The sequence below is a fragment of the Sycon ciliatum genome, chromosome 11 (assembly GCF_964019385.1).
Source record: "Sycon ciliatum chromosome 11, ocSycCili1.1, whole genome shotgun sequence".
NCBI lineage: Eukaryota > Metazoa > Porifera > Calcarea > Leucosolenida > Sycettidae > Sycon > Sycon ciliatum.
This window is the reverse complement of record NC_088653.1, coordinates 14844821-14862960: the sequence shown is the minus strand read 5'-3', so window position 1 is coordinate 14862960 and position 18140 is coordinate 14844821. Positions and strand designations below refer to the sequence as shown.

The window sequence follows — 18140 nt, the reverse complement described above, 5'->3', positions numbered from 1 at the left end:
TTAATATTATTCATTTAACTGGTTTCAGGGAAAGACACAAACGGGAAAAGTCTGAAGACAAAAATTGACTGTCACCAACAGAACCACCAGAACATTTGTGTCTTTCCCTCAAACCAGTGATTATTGAAAATCGTAAACTTTCAGATCTCCAACTACTTGCAGGAAACACCTTATTCTTTTGGGCTTATCTGTCATGTCTGTTACACAAGAGAGCGATTGGAAGCTTTGATCCAACTCGGAGTTTCACGTATTACTACGATCATCAGGACAGTGGACAGTGAAGCACACCACTTGACTATGTCATGTCTGTTACCAAACTGCGCAAGGGCGGTTTGGTGGCAGAATCTCATCTTTTTTTTCATGGTCCCACTACTCTTCACACCTTGTTTTCAGGCACATTGGGACTTTTTGTGTGTGTGTGTTGCACACTTGCGAGTGTGGGTGTGATTCTGAGAGCGAACATGTGTGAGTGTCAGTGTTGACAAAAGTGTTGAAAAATCAAAAACAAAAGCTGCAAGTTGTAGACAAACGCGTTGAACACATCAGGGAACACTTGTCACACTTTCACGAGGTGTTATCGTTGCAGTTGTTTGGTGTCACACCTCGTGAAAGTGTGACAAGTGTTCCCTGATGTGTTCGACGTGTTTGTCTACAACTTGCAGCTTTTTGTTTTTGAGGTTTTAACTCTTTAACCATTTTATCGCCCATCTTGAAGTGTTGACTTTTTCTTTCTTTTTCTATAATTGTAAAAGAGAAAAGGACATATGGATATAATTGTAAAAGAGAAAAGGACATATGTCCTTTTCTCTTTTACATTTATTTATGGCTCAACATCCGAGTTTTCTATAATTATTATAGTTATGTGTTTTTCCAAATTTCCAACATTCCGTGTACTATCCTGTGGAGAAGGGAAAGAATACGTTTGATAGAAGGAAGTGTCTACTGAATTGCGTGGATTTGCGTCTTTGCTTGCGAAGGTACCGATTGCGAATGTGTTTTTTTCACTGCCTTCATTCTCCAAACTACCGCATGAATTAATGTTGTTGAAGGCAATTTAACGTAGCACCACAAACAGTCGGTTTCGCCTCCATTGATACGAGTACATGTGAACGACAGAAGGTGAGGGAGATGCAGTGTGTGTGTGTGTGTGTGTTTGTATGTGTGTGTGTGTGTGTGTGTGTGTGTGTGTGTGTGTGTGTGTGTGTGTGTGTGTGTGTGTGTGCGTGTGTGTGTGTGTGTGTGTGAGAGAGAGAGATAGAGATAGAGACGGAGGAGAGAGAGATTGAGAGAGAGCGAGGGAAAAGGGATACATAAATACAGAGAGAGGAAAGCAGGACAATACCAGCGGGCGAATGAACCTCAGCACTACGCTGAAGCAAAAGCGAAATAAATTGTACAAAATGAATGGCACCAATCGTATAAAAAATGTGACTCCCGCTTCCTAACTATTCTTTAGTCCGTGATACCAAAGAAACACACTAGCTGGGCACAAACCATAGAAGAGAGCAGAGTTTCTGTGCTTAGTTAGTTATTTTACTACTAAACGTTCGGCGGACATTCCACGTTAAAGTCAAGGTTTTATTTTAGACCACGGCTTAAAGTTGCCTGTGCACGCTGTGCGGATTTTTCGCGACTGGCCGAGGCTGCGGCAGCAGCTGCCAGCTGGTAGGGAGTCAGGGGCTCGTACTCCTTGTCGTCAATCTCCATGACCAGATCTGACTGTACAGGTAGGCTAAGGGCGACCTGGGCTTCTCCCCGCTTATCGACTTGCCCGACGAGCTCTGATTGGTGGCGTTCGATTCCGGATGCCCTGCTCATTCGTGGTCGGTCGAAGCCAGCTGTTCGGGTCACTGTACCGTAGCTACTCATACTTGCCTGGCATTCTACTTCATCATAGCCGACAGTATCGGCGGGAAAGGATGGCTCAACGTTACCCCTGGGTTCCAATGCCTGATCTAGGCCAGTTGCAGCGTGGGCAGCCTGTTTCTTGGATCCCTTCTTCTTCTTCTCGGACGGACTCCTCGGAACCTCGTCTGCCATCACATCGTCGTAGAAGGACTCGGTTTGCGAAATGGCATCCACCGTGAAGGTCTGGTAGCTGTTAGGAGCTAGGTCCTGGGATTGGCTCAGTGTTGTGGTGGGAGAATTGAAGCTAGCCGTGCTTCGGAAGCTGTCGCCACGAGCAATGCTACTGACCGCACCCTTGAGATATCCGGCGACTGTGTCTTGCATACTGTCTGCTACAAACGTACGGGCGCTGTGAACGCTGGCGTTTGAATTCGACTTGGACAGGCCTCTTGATCCAAGCATGCGCTGTTTGACCGGCAGTGTGTGCAAGCCCTGGTGGGTCCCAGCCCTATGGGCCAGGGCCTGTGTGAGATCTGCCACACTGAAACACTGCGGTTGGGATTTGTGCCCACTTGCACCATGTTGCTCAAGGTGTAAGCGCTTGCTAATCTCAGCGGCAGAAGGTTGACTGACGGACATACCAGTGCTGCTGCTAGGCAAAGCGCATCCATGGTCCCGACCGGAAAGCTGCAACTCATCTGCCACGGACCACTGCGAGCCATAAGCGCTCCCAGTGGAATGGGACTGTGCCAGCCTGGGTGGAAGGGGCGACCCGAGCATATGGGCAAGCGCGTCGATGTCCTGTTCCATAACGGACACATCCTCTGGCAAGAACACTGGCAATTGTCCCACCTGTATATGAGGGACTTCCTGGGCGTGCGGGTTACTTGTGCTAGAGCGATCAGATTGTGGCGCTGTGATGTGCTCGTCTGCTAGTTCACTCTTCGGCTGTGCCTGGTTCTGTGTCTGGTCTGCCTCTTCCGCTTTGTTCATTTCATCCAAGTTTCTGCAGTTGACAAGTCACGCATTTGGAAGGAAGAGAACAACACAACTGAAATGGATGCCACGATGCGTACCCCGGTTATACTTTGAGCTAGCATATTTGTTTGAACACAGCCCTCACTACACCTTCAAGCAAGGTATTCAAGAATCGCATCAGTGTTTCAACGAAAGGCTCTACGCGTCGAACTTTCGCCCTACACCTCTTGACTTGCCAGGGCTGTGCCCTTACTTTCAAAGACACAGACACAGAGAGGCACATGGACAAACACACACACACAGTCACACACACACACACACACACACACACACACACACACACACACAGACATACAGACACACACACACACTTGCACTTGCTCACTACCAAATCTGGTTACTCAGGTGTCCCCAGGAGAGGAGACAGTGTGTGGGGGAGAGAGAGAGGAAGGGAGAAAGAGAAAGGGAGAGAAGGAGTGAGAGAGATTCGAAAGGAATATTGGAAACATGGCTCAATTGGATAGTGAACCATCGAAATCCTCTCCCTTTGGGTACATTTTGAAAGGTTCCTACTTAAGGGCTCACAAGCCCTCAGCAAGAAGGGAGGATAAGGTGCAGAAAGCGTATTCAGGTTATCCGCTCCGGGATCCAGCTGCAGTGACCACTGCCTCCAGTGAAGGTAATACTTGCGTGTGTGTGTGTGTGGATTTCATGACCTCAACTAGAACCATTGACTTCAACAAGAGGTAACCTAGCCTAAAACAGTCCATGGTAAATAGGTGTGAGCACTTCAAAGAGAAAGTACTTCTTGAAGCACCCTGAAACCAATAACGTTGACATGTACAACATTACACCTTCAAGTAGCTGAGCCCTTTGGCAACAAATCCAAAAATATCTAGTATTAGTGCACTCCAATTTCAGAAATGTTAGGTGTTCAGTATTAATTTTTCAGAATGATGTCAAAAGAACAGGTTAGGTGAACAGAACATTTAGGTACAGAGTAACAGTTCCCAGTCCCCAGTCTCCTGATGATTGCTTTTCAGCATGAAACTCGTTAGTAGAGACATTTAATCACTTTTTTTGTTCCAACGGATTTTCGTGAGTAACAGTTCCCCATTGGATTATGTGTAATAGTGTTTGTTCGGTGAATAATGTTTTTAGGTGTGCAACAGATGGACCGAAAGTACCCAAAATAAAAGTGCAGCGAAAATTTGTGAAGTTACGGTATCCACACAGCAGAGCAGCCGAGAAGATGCCGTGCGTTTTTTTTTTTTTTTTTTTTTTTTTTTTTTTTTTTTTTTACTATGTTCACATATTAAACCAGCTCGAAAAGAATAAGCGTTGAATATGCATGTGCTGGAACACAGTTTTCCTAGAATCAAGCACACCTGAACCTTTTCAAATACTGCAGGGTATTGCCACCTGTCCACTAACGACCAGCTCAAATGGGTCACTTTTACCGAAAACACACAGCATCTAAAAAGTTCGTCACTCGGGCATCCATTCTCAAATGTACTAGATCTAGACCTTCCTGGAAAGCAGCTGCAACGAGAATAACGACGAGCTAAAGCACAAGTCTCCACAAGGTCGAAGACCAGCTATAAAGCTAAGCGTTTCTATCCCAAAAGTCATGGCTTCGCAACGGAAGTCAAAGAAACTGAACTTCTTTTCGACTCTCTCGTACACACCACAACAACAACAATAGAACTGCAGGGTCGCAGCAACAGCTGCTCCAATTCTTGCACCGCATGTGTATTAATATTACTATGCCACAGGCACACAGCATTTAAACATAATCATGGCAGCCTGGTACACATCACTTTAGCATAACAAAAGGAAAACAACGCAAGACAGCAAGCGATCCAAGCCATGGGACAATGGATACATGAACTTCCGATCGAAATGCGTTCACCACGGCCTAGTGCACTGATTAATGGGAATTGCCGCCAGCGACAATGGTGGAGATGCTGAATAACCCCAAATGGGCCAGTCTAAAAAAAAAAAGCCAATGTGCTACCTTAATACAGAATTATCTGAAATTGGCCCACACACGGAAACATGCTCGCCACATACACGCACTACTGCTTACTCAGCCAATAAATCCATATGCACATACATATCTAGCAATGGCTATCCAATTGGGTGGGCGGGTGGGATTCGCAACTGTACAGCAGCAGTGCAAGAACAAAAAGAACACTGTCTTCAGACCAGCATGCACCTTCATGTGCATGCTGCAACTCCGCACTGTGCAGCCAGTGCGTACCACACTCCCAGCACAGTCCGTGAACTCTGGACTGTGCACTCGCGTTTCGAAAAGAACAGCATTTCTTGTTTACTTCGTTGCTCTCATCCAACAAGAAATGAGACATTTCTTTTCGACTCTCTCGTACACACCACAACAACAACAATAGAACTGCAGGGTCGCAGCAACAGCTGCTCCAAGAAGCACAAAGCATAGCTGGCGGCATATAGACTGCCAAGCAGCGAGACATGCGTTCTGGCTGTTGACTTGACTTGCCTGTAGCACACAGTCGGAGAACAGCATGATCACTTCTGCGCCACTGACTGCCTCCTCCCCCTTAGCTCGATTGCTTGTAGCGTCCGCGCTCGGCTGGCTCTGCCGCAGCACCTTGAGTCATAATTGTAAGCCTGTAGCTTTCACCCTTATCATGCCTGCTGCTCGGGTTAACACCTGTAGTGTCCATGTATGCCTGTAGCACAACTCCGTGCATGACCGTATGCACCACTCGCAACATACACACCACACAGAAACAATGCAAACGGACGCTTAATGTCACATGTAACCATCGACAAAATATTAAATTCAATGTGTGGCCACCCAGACCACGGTGACGAACATGAAAACGAATACAACGATACTTCAACATTGCCTGTCATCATAGCTGTAGTGACATCCTCGGCAAGTGCTCCAATCGCTCTTCTACACCTCTCTCATAACAACGATTACAAAGCGCCTGGAGGCCGCTCGCCCGTGCAACATTACGTGCGTACCTATGGTGTTCTCTAAATTCTGGCTAGCACACTTAACTCATGGACTCACCTCTTTGCGAAGCTAGTGCTCTGGGTGCAACTTCTAGTTGATACATCTGTACGTGTTAACCGGGGAGCTTATAGCTGTATGTGTGCCTATAGCACTTGCCCTACCGCACCTGTAGCATGGAGGCAAACTTCCGCAAGCTCTCATTTCATGCACCGTCAGACATACTCAGGCTCTCCCGCATACAAACACGCGCCAGGTATGCTGTCAGCAATCACAGCCACTAACTGCGCACAATTTCAAAGCAATGATCTCGGACTTCGGCATGCCGTAACCAAACAAATTCCATGGGCATGACCCCTGCAAGAATGTATTCTCATCCTTTGGCAACCACACGCACTCTTTCACAAATCCGTACCACGCAGCTCCGTCATGCAATTTTGGCCACCATGGGGCTGACCGCCACTCTGGTACAACAAGAGTGCCATGGGTTCTGCATGCTAGCAGCATATCGATTGTACGTGAAATAAGGTAGATAGGGGGAACCATCCACACCCTTTCAATGGACCAATCCACTGTGAACGCATCAATCGCAAAGCACTCTGGGTTCCACCACCGGGAGCAGTACTTACTGAGCTGCTTAGTCTTAAAACTGGCAAAACAATCTAGGCTGTAGGGGCCCCATCTCCCCTCCATTTCGCGGAATAATGCAGGGTTCAATTGCCAATCGTCTTGGTCAACAACCTTCGAATAATAATCAGCCAGCTCGTTCTCTTCCCGAGGTACCCATTCTGCCCTAATCCTCACGCTAAAACGCCTGCACAATTTGTGTATTGCCATAGCTTCCTCTTGCAAATGCTCTTTGCGGCTACCGTTTTCGATAATGTGTGCCGCTGCCTGGTTGTCTGTGCGATGTATGCAAGCCTTCCCAGCAATCTTTGGTGCCAATGACTCCAGAACAAGCTTAACAGCCCTAAGCTCACGCCAAGTAGAACTTAGTCTCTTTTCTTTGATTTCACCTGGCCATTCACCCTTCGCAACATGCACACCCAACCTCCCCTCCATGAAACCTCCCCAGCCAGTGTCGCTGGCATCTGACCAACAGATAACTACAACACGTGGGTCCTTCTTCCAGAAAGGCTGGCCATGCAATTTGTCAAAAGATTCTTTCCAGAACTTCAGGTCATCAATTGCCTCCTTTGACCAAACTGTTTGAGCTGCCCATGACTTCCTCAATAGGATCATGTGGTAGAATGCTCTAGTCCTCAGCCTGCAAATCTGGCCCAGGGCCAGCGACATGGACATTATCATTCCAGTCATCCTTGCTACCAGCTTAGCTGATGGTTGCCTGCTACCTGACATTGTGCTGAGCATCGACTTAAGCTTTTTAACACGCTTTTCGGAGGCTCGGATGGCTCCAACGCGTAGGTCAACCACCATACCCAACATCTCTACAACCTGAGAGGGCTCCCAACGGCATTTCTTTTCATTAGCTACAAATCCTGCGTTTTGGAGATCTTTCTTCATTTGATTTGCTACCTTGTGAGCACCTGCTTTGGAAGCATGTCCTCCCGACCCATCGTCCATGTACAGTTGGCAACGTATACCCATTGCCCTCCAACGACGCACTAGCACCCTGGTTACCTTTGTAAAAATGTAAGGGGCGGTTGACAAACCAAACGGCAAGACGCAAAACGTATAGTATGCTGCTTTTCCCTGGGGGGTTACCCAACTGAAACCAAGATACCTCCAGTGGCTTTCTGCTATAGCAATGTGGTGGTAGCCACTCTTCAAGTCGAATGTAACCAAGAAATCGTTCTTCTCATATACATCTGCCACCACCTTCAAATCTTCCAGTTTGAACTTGAATTTAGCCAGGTGTTTGTTGAGGTACCTTAGGTCCAGAATAAGCCTCAGCTTCTTCCCATTATCCACCACTCCCAACGGGCTACACACTGACACTTGGTCTCTGTTAACCTCTTTAATACAACCGCGAGAACGCATATCTGAAATGGCCTCCCCGACAAAATCTGGAAACTCATGTGTACTTTTGTGGTTGTCTGACCACCTGGGCCTTGGCAATCTAACAAACGGCAGCGTGTATCCATTATTGATTACTTCAAGTACTAACTTTGGTGCTCCGATTTCTTCCCAGAACTGCACGTTTTTCTTTAGACTGCCAATGACCACCCTGTCCCGGTCCCCTCCGAACTCCCCATCCACGCTATGCAACATAGAATAGGTTTCAGCATCTAATTCATTGCTTTGAAATGACATATCATAGTCGTCAGCTGCACAGGGTTCAGGCATTTCGCGGCTGGCTAGCTGCTTGCCGGCGGGGACACACGCGAATGTAGTGGCCTGTTTCGCCGCAATGGTGGCATGCAAGTTTGCATTGTGGGCACCCCACCCCTTGGCCGACTGGGACGCAGTGCGGGGGAGAAAGGGCTGCTTGGCTTTTGGCGCAGGGGGGGATTGGATGGCTGCCATTAGCCTTTTCCTTTTCTGCGGGCACCCGACAATCCCCAGCATCTCGCCACCCTCTGCAAACGTTTTGGCTGCCTCGTGCCCGTGTGCATCTGCAATGACCAGCCACTCTTGCCTATCCCGCAACAAGTTCTCACCTTGCTTGGTGGCTCGCCTTGCCCTGTCCACCTTCCTCTTCCCTAGAGCAGCACGCACTTCGCCGAGCTCTTCCAGCACAGCAGCGTTTGTCTCGTACTGTCTCTCGTACGAGGGGTTCTTCCACCACCTCGACGAGGTTGACTGGGGACACGCGGAACGACTTCTCGAGTTTTTGGCCTTTTTTGATTTTTTGCGACGACGGCGAGACTCGGGAGATGACGATGAAGACGGGGATGACGACGGAGACGAACAGGGGGAAGATGAGGATGATGATGAGGATGATGCCGACGACGATGGGGACCGACGACGACGGCGGCTTGACCGTTCCTTGGCCAGCGCCGATTCTAGGGCGCCGATCCTCAACTGCTGCTCCTGCAGTTGGGCGTTCGGTTCGGCTCCACTGTCGGAGCTGCTTACTTCAGGTCTGCTTGCTGAGGCAGGCAAACTACCTCCCCTGGAGGACCTGCTCCGGCCTCTTGGGGTGGAGGATCGTCCACGTCCAGGCATGATCAGACAGATTACACTAAAGAAACGAAGAGAAAAGCACACGCAGCGAAAATTCGCAACTGTACAGCAGCAGTGCAAGAACAAAAAGAACACTGTCTTCAGACCAGCATGCACCTTCATGTGCATGCTGCAACTCCGCACTGTGCAGCCAGTGCGTACCACACTCCCAGCACAGTCCGTGAACTCTGGACTGTGCACTCGCGTTTCGAAAAGAACAGCATTTCTTGTTTACTTCGTTGCTCTCATCCAACAAGAAATGAGACATTTTCACCCGCCATTCCACTGTCCTTGCTCATATTGATCAATTTTTTCTTGTGAACACTCCCGTGAGTCCACTGATCAATCTGAACTACAGTTGTCATGGCACCAACGGTGAAAAATGCTTAAAAAATGGAAATCAAGCGCCCGTGCGCGCCACAAAACAAGTTGTGGCCGTGTAAAGCTGTGAGGCCGTCGAGCGCAATACGTCCGCGGTCCTTTGGCCTATCGCTTCGGCATTTATTGCAATCGGAACCTGAGAGTTTTTTCTTCGATCTAAATACTTGGATTAGCTGAGTTATGATTGTTTGAACAAACACACCTCCTGAAGTTTTTCATCAGTACGCGATTCACAACAAGGACATAAATATACGTCATTAGTGGACCTGCCTCATTCTTAAGGACGTAAATATACGTCCGTAGTGTACCTGCCTCTTTCTCAAGCATATAAATATACGCTCTTAGTTCATGGACATAAATTTCGCAACCCGCACAAGCTTTTGAAACTAAATAGTTGAATTCAACGCTAGTACAACTTCCCCAATGCTCCAGGTTTGTTCCAGGGACATCCCTGGACGAAGCAGAGCATCAGGTTTGTTCCAGGGACATCCCTGGACGAAGCAGAGCATCAAGAGAGACTCGATAAAGCATTCTAATGAAAATATTTCCTGAAGAGATGTGTGTTAAAAACTCCGCAAAATCGAAAAATGGTATATATTTCTAGGCACAGTACGGCAAGATTATACCCAATTACCCGCCAAGGAATGGGTTTTTTCACTCCATACGCATGTGAGAAGGTGTAGAAAAAGTAAAACTGAACAATCTTCGGACCGAGTTTTTCCTATTGAGCTACTTACCAACTAACTAACCATCCACAACCATCGCACTTTTTTACTGCTTACCACCTAGTTATAGTCGTGGATAGTCACTTCATAACTCATTCCCGTTGCTTTTCTTCTAGTATACCAACATATACTAGTACCGTCCTTTTTTTACTGCCATGACTGCCCATGTGGCCCTGGCAGGGCCAAACCCGGAGACATGCTTTCCACCGTGTGTGGTGTATCAGTTTCATTGTGCATATGCATACACATAGTTGAAGTACACGCTTACACGCGTTCACACATGACATGGACATACACTTACACAAACATACACACAGACACAAAGACAAAAACATACTAATACTATACGCACGTAAACATATCTTCACACACACACGCATAGAAACACAGACACACACAAAGAAACCCGCTCACAGACACACCCACGAATAAACGCACACACAAAACCTGGACCATACATTTATCGATTACGCCTGAACGATAAATTCCAAACAAGCCTTATCTGCATCATGATAAAACTACATGCATGCATCAAACCAAAGAAAACTCACTTGGGATTTTGGAATGCGTCTTCAAAGTCTTCCAATTCCATCTTGTAAGCTTCTTCTCTCCGCAAGCGATTCCGTCGCACCATGAATCCGATGAAAGCAAGGACCGCGCAGCCAGCGAAAATCAGCGGCGAGAAAAGAAGCACAAAGCTGTCGTTGTCATCATCACCATTGCCATCACCATTGGCGCCCTTTCTGCGAGAACTTTCAGTGATAAATCGTGCGGACGATTCGGAGGTTGTCAGAGCAGCGAACGAGACATTGGAGTTGTCTCCGTTGGCGCTCTCGTCGTCCAACGTGTCATTCTCATCATGAGGATTCAAGGCCATTGGGACAATAAGCGCAACACTTTGGTTCTTTGCACTATTGGTCTTGTTTATCGGTGCATCACTCTTGATCTCAGGAGGGATACTAGAAACGGGTGCACCGTTAGTGTTGTGTCTGCTGGTACTCTTGTCTACTGATGATTCAGTCTTCTCCTGAGGATTTAAGGCTATTGAATGAAAGACGGCTCCTTGGCTATTTACACTTTTGATCTTCGTCATCGGCGTGTCCCTCTTGTTTTCGGGATTAGACGAACCGCCATATATAGCAGCCGGACCTTCACCTTCAGTCTTGGGACTAGGCATGCGTGTTACAATATAGTTGTGCCTGCTGGTATTTTTGCCACCGGATGTTTCAGTCTTGTCTTGAGGTCTCGAGGCGATTGGAGCATTAGTGCTAACACTTTGGCTCTGTGCACCATTGCCCTTTCCTGTCGGGGTATTCCACTTCTTATCGGGATTAGAGGAACCACTATTTGAAGTAGGCGAACCTTCACCTTGCAGGGTGGTACCAGAAACCGGTTTGGCATTCGAGTTTTTCCCACTGGTACTTTTGTCGTCTGATGCCCCAGTCTCGTCGACAGGACTGGCGGCGATTGCAGCTTTGGTTTTAACATTGTGGCTCTGTGTACCATTGTTCTCTTCTGTCGGTGTATGGCTCTTTGTCTCAGGATCGCTGGGACCGCTATCTGATTCAGCCGAACTGTCCCCTCGTGTAGTAGGTCTGCCAGCAGTGTTTCCTAGATTTTTGCGGGCGGTTGTTGCTGGCGTGGTGGTTGGAATGGTTGTAGGGGGCACTGCAATGAACAGAGAGAACAACAGACAAGACTTGTATGCCTCGATCTATTTCCTTAGCCTATCCTCGATTAACTGCTCCCTCTACATAAAGTAGTCATTACAATCTTCTTGCAGGAGATCCCCTCGACAGGCCCAAAGCCTTTGGGAAATGCTTAAATTTAATAAAATACAAAATACAATACAAGAATAAAAGACGGACAGTTGTCCAGCAGGTACTGGTGCTCCACTAGTTCAAGCCGCTAATCAGCTAGTGCTTCGGACATCTTAACTACAAGGACAAGTACTGCAGCTGGGAGTCATATTCCTGCTATTAAACCCAAAGTTATCCCCGTCTATGTTAGCATCCACTTGGATGGGGAGCCAAGGATGAATTGAGAGAAAAGAGAAAGGACCAAGGAACTACAAGTTACGCTATAATGTCCACTAACACCACCAGTTACTAAACAATCAGCTCATGCGGTACTAATATTGCACGACACTGACCGACGGTGCTGACGTTTTACAACTAACTGCCTAACAACTCTAGCACATCTGAGATGCGCACTCCCACAGCCTTCCAACTTGGAAGGTTCTAAGTTATATGCCAACATAGAAGGGGGAGGTATTGTCCACTGGTCTTGCCAGTATCGTCATCGACATGCATGAACATCCCCCAACGTCCTTCACAGCTGAGACTTTCAGCTCGTTCCTGTCTTGGTTTTGTTCACCTTCCCCTCCTATGTTAACATGTACCTTAGAACCTTCCTAGTTCGGAGGTTGTTGGAGTGCGCATCCAAGATGTGCTAGACGTCCTAGCCAGTTGAAGTAGTAGAATGTCAGTACCGTCAGTTGAAATCTGGTCATACTGACAAACCAGCACCCAGAATCTGTTCCGGTCGAAATAGAAAATGGTGCTTATGAAGCACTGGGAAGGGTTTCTCGCCAACAACTACTTTCAAAACAGCTGCAGACTACGACCTAGATCATGATATCAGCCATGGCAAGCAGTGGTACAATTGTTCTGGCATCAGTGGCTCCATCACGCAAGTTTACAAAGTTTATCACCTGACAATTACAATGCACACATACCCTGGCATTTGTCAATATGTGTGCTGGATGAGCACACTGGATCACTGTATGAATATCCAAAATCACATGTGACAACACCACCTGTTGATATGCTACGGATGTGATCTTGTCCTTGAGATGAACGACGACAAGCTGTGATCGAGGAAAAACAAAACACAGTGACAAAACTAGTTTGATCTCACGTGTAGAAGGCAGTAGGGGTTGATGGAGCATACCATGAAACTTCACTACGACAGCATTCATCCTGGAAAGCAAAATTCAATCAAGTCGCCTAAAGAAGGTTCAGAAGAAAGTAAGGAGTGAACCAGATGGAACACATTGGCCTATATTTGGTTGATAAAGCCTTCTGAAGAAGAGGTTTCGCTTGCACAAACTGTGGACAACTTACGGAATTCGCACACGACGTATAGTGGCGTGTTTAAGTTGAAACTGGTGGACAAGCGGTCCCCTTCTTTCGGTGTGATATAAGCATAACTTCCAGGTGATCCGAACGGAGTATCACCAATCCAGGCTTGATAGAGACCAGTGCGAGGAAAGAGTTCTGATGTGCAGCCATGAGAGTATGCAGCTGCGCTAAGCAGTTTTCCACCCTGACCGTGGCACACTGCCTTGGCCGTTGTGTAATTGAAGTACTTATAGTCATGTGTCCGTTTCAGGACTGCCGAAACCTGAGAGCAATATTGGTAGCCGGTCAGTGCAGCATCTGAATACATACATAAGCAGATGAGATCATTTAGCTACTGCAAATCAGTACAGCAATGTATATACCTACTCCTTGGCAGGCGTGCATACCATTGCACACCTGATCAGGACAATTTTGGGGAACCTTATCAGAATTGACTGATAAACGAGTTTTGATAATGTTTCAGAGTAAATCATGAAAGAGCGAATCTGCTCTAGAAACCTCTTCCTACTGTAAATCGTGTTTTACTTCTTAAAAAGTGTTTAACGGAGAAAGTATTTTTTAGTCGTTTTCATTTCATGCATTTTGTTAGCCTCCCTCCACTTCCTATAATAGATTGCCTATTAAAATTTGTCACATCCACTGTGTGGCACAGTATACCTGTAGATTTTGGCCCTTCAGCCATGGCACTATAAAAGCCTTTCACCGCTTAGGACGTATATTCACGTCCTTGAGAATGTCGCCCGTCCACTATGGACGTATATTTTCGTCCTGAGTGCACATCACATATTGATGACATTTTCAGGAGGCGCGTATGTATGTAGAACTCTCGGCTTTCAGTTGAAACAATTGCAAAAACAATAAGATGAAGGACTGTTGAGTTATAGCACTCGACGGCCACACACCTTCACACGGCCACAACAACTACGGTTGCGCCATATTTTGTTGAAACAGAGTAAATTTTGAACAAAATTCTGACAATATTTGCTAACGATTATCATCGGTAAACGGATCGTTCAACTGAAGAGTAATCAAAAGTCTAAAATCCACCATGGTTTCAGCACTATACTCAGGTGCATGTTATACTGTGAGTCTACCCAATGCAGTAGTCAGCAAGTACTATAGGTCCACAAATTTTCGGCCCATTCACATTTCGGCTTCCCAGGGTTGAAAACCATTTTAGTCCGCATCAGATTTTGGCCTGCACTGCTGTCAAATATTTGTTGACATACAGTACTCAAGCAAATACATCACTATACTTGCTGGCGCCCTTGTCAGGGTACATGTACACATTTGAACTCACCGGCATCACAGAAAGGTACTGAAGTGAGTGTTCCATCAGCTTGGCATTTTGGTGTCGCAATTCCCACGAGCGGGTGGCCATCATTGCACGAAAAGGTTACATTGTGTGTAAATCTGACAGATTCTTTGTTGGCTGCTCCATTAGCAATAACAGGTACATCGCAAATAGCTGAAAGCAAAATGAAAACAAAATGTTGTTGCCAAGAACCCCAAAGAAAAAACAGTCGGGACCTTTCAACACCCATTGTCGCAGAGCATTTCTGTTATAGCTAAGAGAGCAACCAGGGCATTGGACTCATCGGAATGCCGCCCTCAGTGTTTTAGCAGTATACTTTCAAGTGTGATTCCAAATATACACACACCACACACACACACACACACACACACACACACACACAAACACACACACACACACACACACACACACACACACACACACACACACACACACACACACAAACACACCATTCTGTGGTATTTTCCTCAAGGTGGACTAAACACGATCAATTGGTGGCGAATAGAGCAGGAAATTGGGCGGCAGATATTTAATCCAGCACTGTAGAAACCAGCCCCCTCCCGAATCCCGCAGAATTTCCCGAGTGCGAATGAAAACTGACCAACCCTTGACAAGATATGCAGAATCCCCGGACTTGTCTTAAAATCCCTGGATGGAAGTGAAAACGGTCTTCTCCCGCCGAACGTTTGTTTGGCGGGAGAAGACCTTTTTCACTTCCATCCAGGAATTCTAGACTCTGCGTACAGTGCAGTTCGACCCTACCGTGCAGTTCGATCAGTCGGCGTGTGCCTAGCACGTCTCTCAGTGCAGACCATGCAGGCTAGGCTGCTCAGGTCTTGAAACAAAGGGGTTTACCTTCCTCATCAGCTGATGTTACAGGATCTAGGATCTTCGAATCGGGCATTTCGTGAATTAGGCGCTGTAATGATAACAATGCTGTGTATTGTTGATGCTGGGATGAGCAATTCCTTTATTAGCCGGCGCTCATATAACAAAGGCTACATTTTGGCCCTACAATACTTGAGCTGGACAATACTGGCCATACCCATGGCCTGTGGAAAAAAACCTCGCAAACGGGAATTATTTTCCACGTAAAAGGGTAAGTAGGAATAGACTCAGATGGACCCAAGGATTAATTTATAAAAGAAAAAAGGGACCAAGGAAATACGAGTTGCGCTCTAGTGTCCACTAACACCACCAGTTACTACACAATCTACTCATGCGATAACATTGCACGACACTGACAGACGGTACTGACGTTCTACAACTAACTGGCTAACAGCTCTAGCATATCTTGGTTGCTCACGCCAACAACAGCCTTCCAACTTGGAAGGTTCTAAGTTATGGAAATAACATAAGGAGAGGAAGGTGAGCGCAACCAAGATAAGCACGAGCTGAAAGTCTTAACTGTGTAGGACGTTGGCGGATGTTCATGTATGTCGATGACGATGCTGGCAAGACCATTGGACATTGGGTGGGTGGGGGGGGGGGGGGACATCCAAGATGTGCTCGAACTCTTAGCCAGTTAGTTGTAGAACATCAGTAGTGTCGGTCAGTGTCGTGCAATGTAATCGCATGAGCTGATTGGTTAGCAACTGGTGGTGTTAGTGTACATTATAGCGTAACTTGTAGTTCCTTGGTCGTTCTCTTTTTCTTCTATAAAAAGGGGAAGCTTCCATTATTGAAGACTGAAATGGGTTCGCTGTGGTGATGTGAATTCTCTAGGATTGCCAAGAAAGCAGGAAAGGGGTCCAGTATTACACCCTTTTTAATGCACACCAACACAGCTTTGTACTCACGGGCCTCGCAGAAAGCGACTGAAGTGAGGGTTCCATCAGCTTGGCATCTTGCCGTTGAACTTCCCACGAGCACGTGCTCCTCATCGCACGAATAGGTTACACTATGTGTAAATCTGACGGATGTCTTGTCGGCTGTTCCATTAGCAATAGCAGGCACATCGCAGTATACAACTGGACACAAAACAAGAAAGATAGTTTTGTTGTCGGGGCGCAAACTTGCGCAAGGATATGGATCCGTACTAGGCATTTTGATAAAGCCAGCGGGGTGGAAATATCATGACTTTAACCCCTCGCCATTCTTCCCCCTTGTACTTATTGTCCTCATTCAAACATACTTAATTAACGTGGCAAGAATCCAAGTGGAAAACTAGTATCATTTAGCGCAGGTTGGGAGTGGAAATATTATGACTTTATCAGGACAAACGACGGCCGCTAACAACCGGTAAACCCTAAACAGCAATACAAAGTGGCCTGGCATCTGCATCCTCATTACTCTGCTTCGTTAGTATCGTTCAGAGAGGAGAGATAAGTGGCAACATTTTGACCAAATTATTGTATCACCTTACAATTGCTATGTATACATACCCTGGCATTTTCCAATCGACATGCTGGAGGAGCACACTGGTGCACTGTATGAATATCCAGTATCACATGTGACAACACCACCTGTTGATATGCTACGGATGTGATCTTGAACTTGAGCTGAACGATGGCAAGCTGTGATCGAGGAGAAACAAAATGCAGTCCCAAAAAAAGTTTGATCTCACATGTAGAAGGCCGTAGAGGATTGATGGAGTATACTCTGGTATTGCGCTACAAAAGTGTTCACCTTGGAAAGGAAAAAGCAGTCAAAGAAGGTTCAGAAGCAACCAAGGAGTGAACCAGACGCAACAAACCTGCCTATATTTGGTAGACAATGTCTTTGCTGGCGCAAAACTGTGGACTACTTACGGAATTCGCACACGACCTGTAATGGCGTGCCCACTGAACGGCTGGGATGGAGATTCCTTCCTTTCGGTGTGGTATGAGCGCTGATTCCCGGTGATCTGGACGGCAGGGTGTCAATCCAGGCTTGATAGGTGCCATCACCAGGGAAGAGTTCTGATGTACAGCCAGACCTGTAGGCGTCGCGAGAAAGAACCTTACCACCCTGACCCTGGCATATCGCCCTGGCCATTGTAAAGTTGAAGTACTTGGAGTCACGTGTCCGTTTGAGGACTAACGACGCCTGAGGGCAATATCGGTTACCGGTCAGTGTAGCACCTGAACACAGAACAGAACAACAAGGACAATCAAGTTGTGTGTGCCGCTACTTCAAGTTTCATGCTCTTATTATTATTTATTATTATTATTATGAACAGTTTCGCGTACTTGAGGACCAGCCTCTTTCCGCCTCTGTGTTCCTGAGCAATAGAAGGAGAGAGACAAAACTATACTATTATGATGATGACAAGCATGCTTCATGCTCTTGCAATCATATTAATAGATTTAATTAATTGTAACATGGAAAAATGTGAACACAAGTTATGCAATCGAGTACACCAACTACACCCGGTTTTGAACTGTCAGACATGCACAATCTAGCACAGAACTGACTATGAGTATTGAGACATTCCACAGCATGAAAGCCAGCTTGAGCACTGCTCGGTAGCCCTAACCAACGGCCTTCAAACTTTCCTTGAGAGATTTCCTTTGCTCACTCTCTTTGTTCTTAAGATTTAAGGTCAGGAGTATTAGAGGTGTGAGTCAACTCATAGTGGTGTTATAGTAACTCAAACATCCCAAAGTATTGTGTACTTCCTCCGTATACAAGACTTCGTAATT

At 46.6% G+C, this 18140-nt stretch overlaps 2 protein-coding genes across 2 annotated transcripts in view; both read right to left on the bottom strand.

Moving 5' to 3' along the window:
* Nucleotides 1-1578: 1578 nt before the first annotated feature.
* LOC135827121 (uncharacterized) overlaps nucleotides 1579-18140 on the bottom strand; it is a 33711-nt gene continuing 17149 nt past the window's right edge. The window contains exons 11-18 of the mRNA XM_065339645.1: nucleotides 17268-17579; nucleotides 16902-17033; nucleotides 16317-16487; nucleotides 14503-14670; nucleotides 13185-13499; nucleotides 12797-12928; nucleotides 10611-11727; nucleotides 1579-2854 (exon numbers count right to left, since the gene is read on the bottom strand). Coding sequence (XP_065195717.1) covers nucleotides 1579-2854; nucleotides 10611-11727; nucleotides 12797-12928; nucleotides 13185-13499; nucleotides 14503-14670; nucleotides 16317-16487; nucleotides 16902-17033; nucleotides 17268-17579 — 3623 coding nt within the window. The remainder of the gene's footprint in view (nucleotides 2855-10610; nucleotides 11728-12796; nucleotides 12929-13184; nucleotides 13500-14502; nucleotides 14671-16316; nucleotides 16488-16901; nucleotides 17034-17267; nucleotides 17580-18140) is intronic.
* LOC135827633 (uncharacterized) lies at nucleotides 4535-8956 on the bottom strand. The gene is made up of 2 exons (XM_065340097.1): nucleotides 5888-8956; nucleotides 4535-5572 (listed from the first exon to the last, which is right to left on the bottom strand). The coding sequence occupies exon 1, from the start codon at nucleotides 8954-8956 to the stop codon at nucleotides 6092-6094; it is 2865 nt and encodes a 954-aa protein (XP_065196169.1). The 3' UTR covers nucleotides 4535-5572; nucleotides 5888-6091.

Coding starts and splice junctions, on each gene's coding strand:
- LOC135827633 (XM_065340097.1), bottom strand. CDS start 8,956: ATGCCTGGACGTGGACGATCCTCCACCCCAAGAGGCCGGAGCAGGTCC.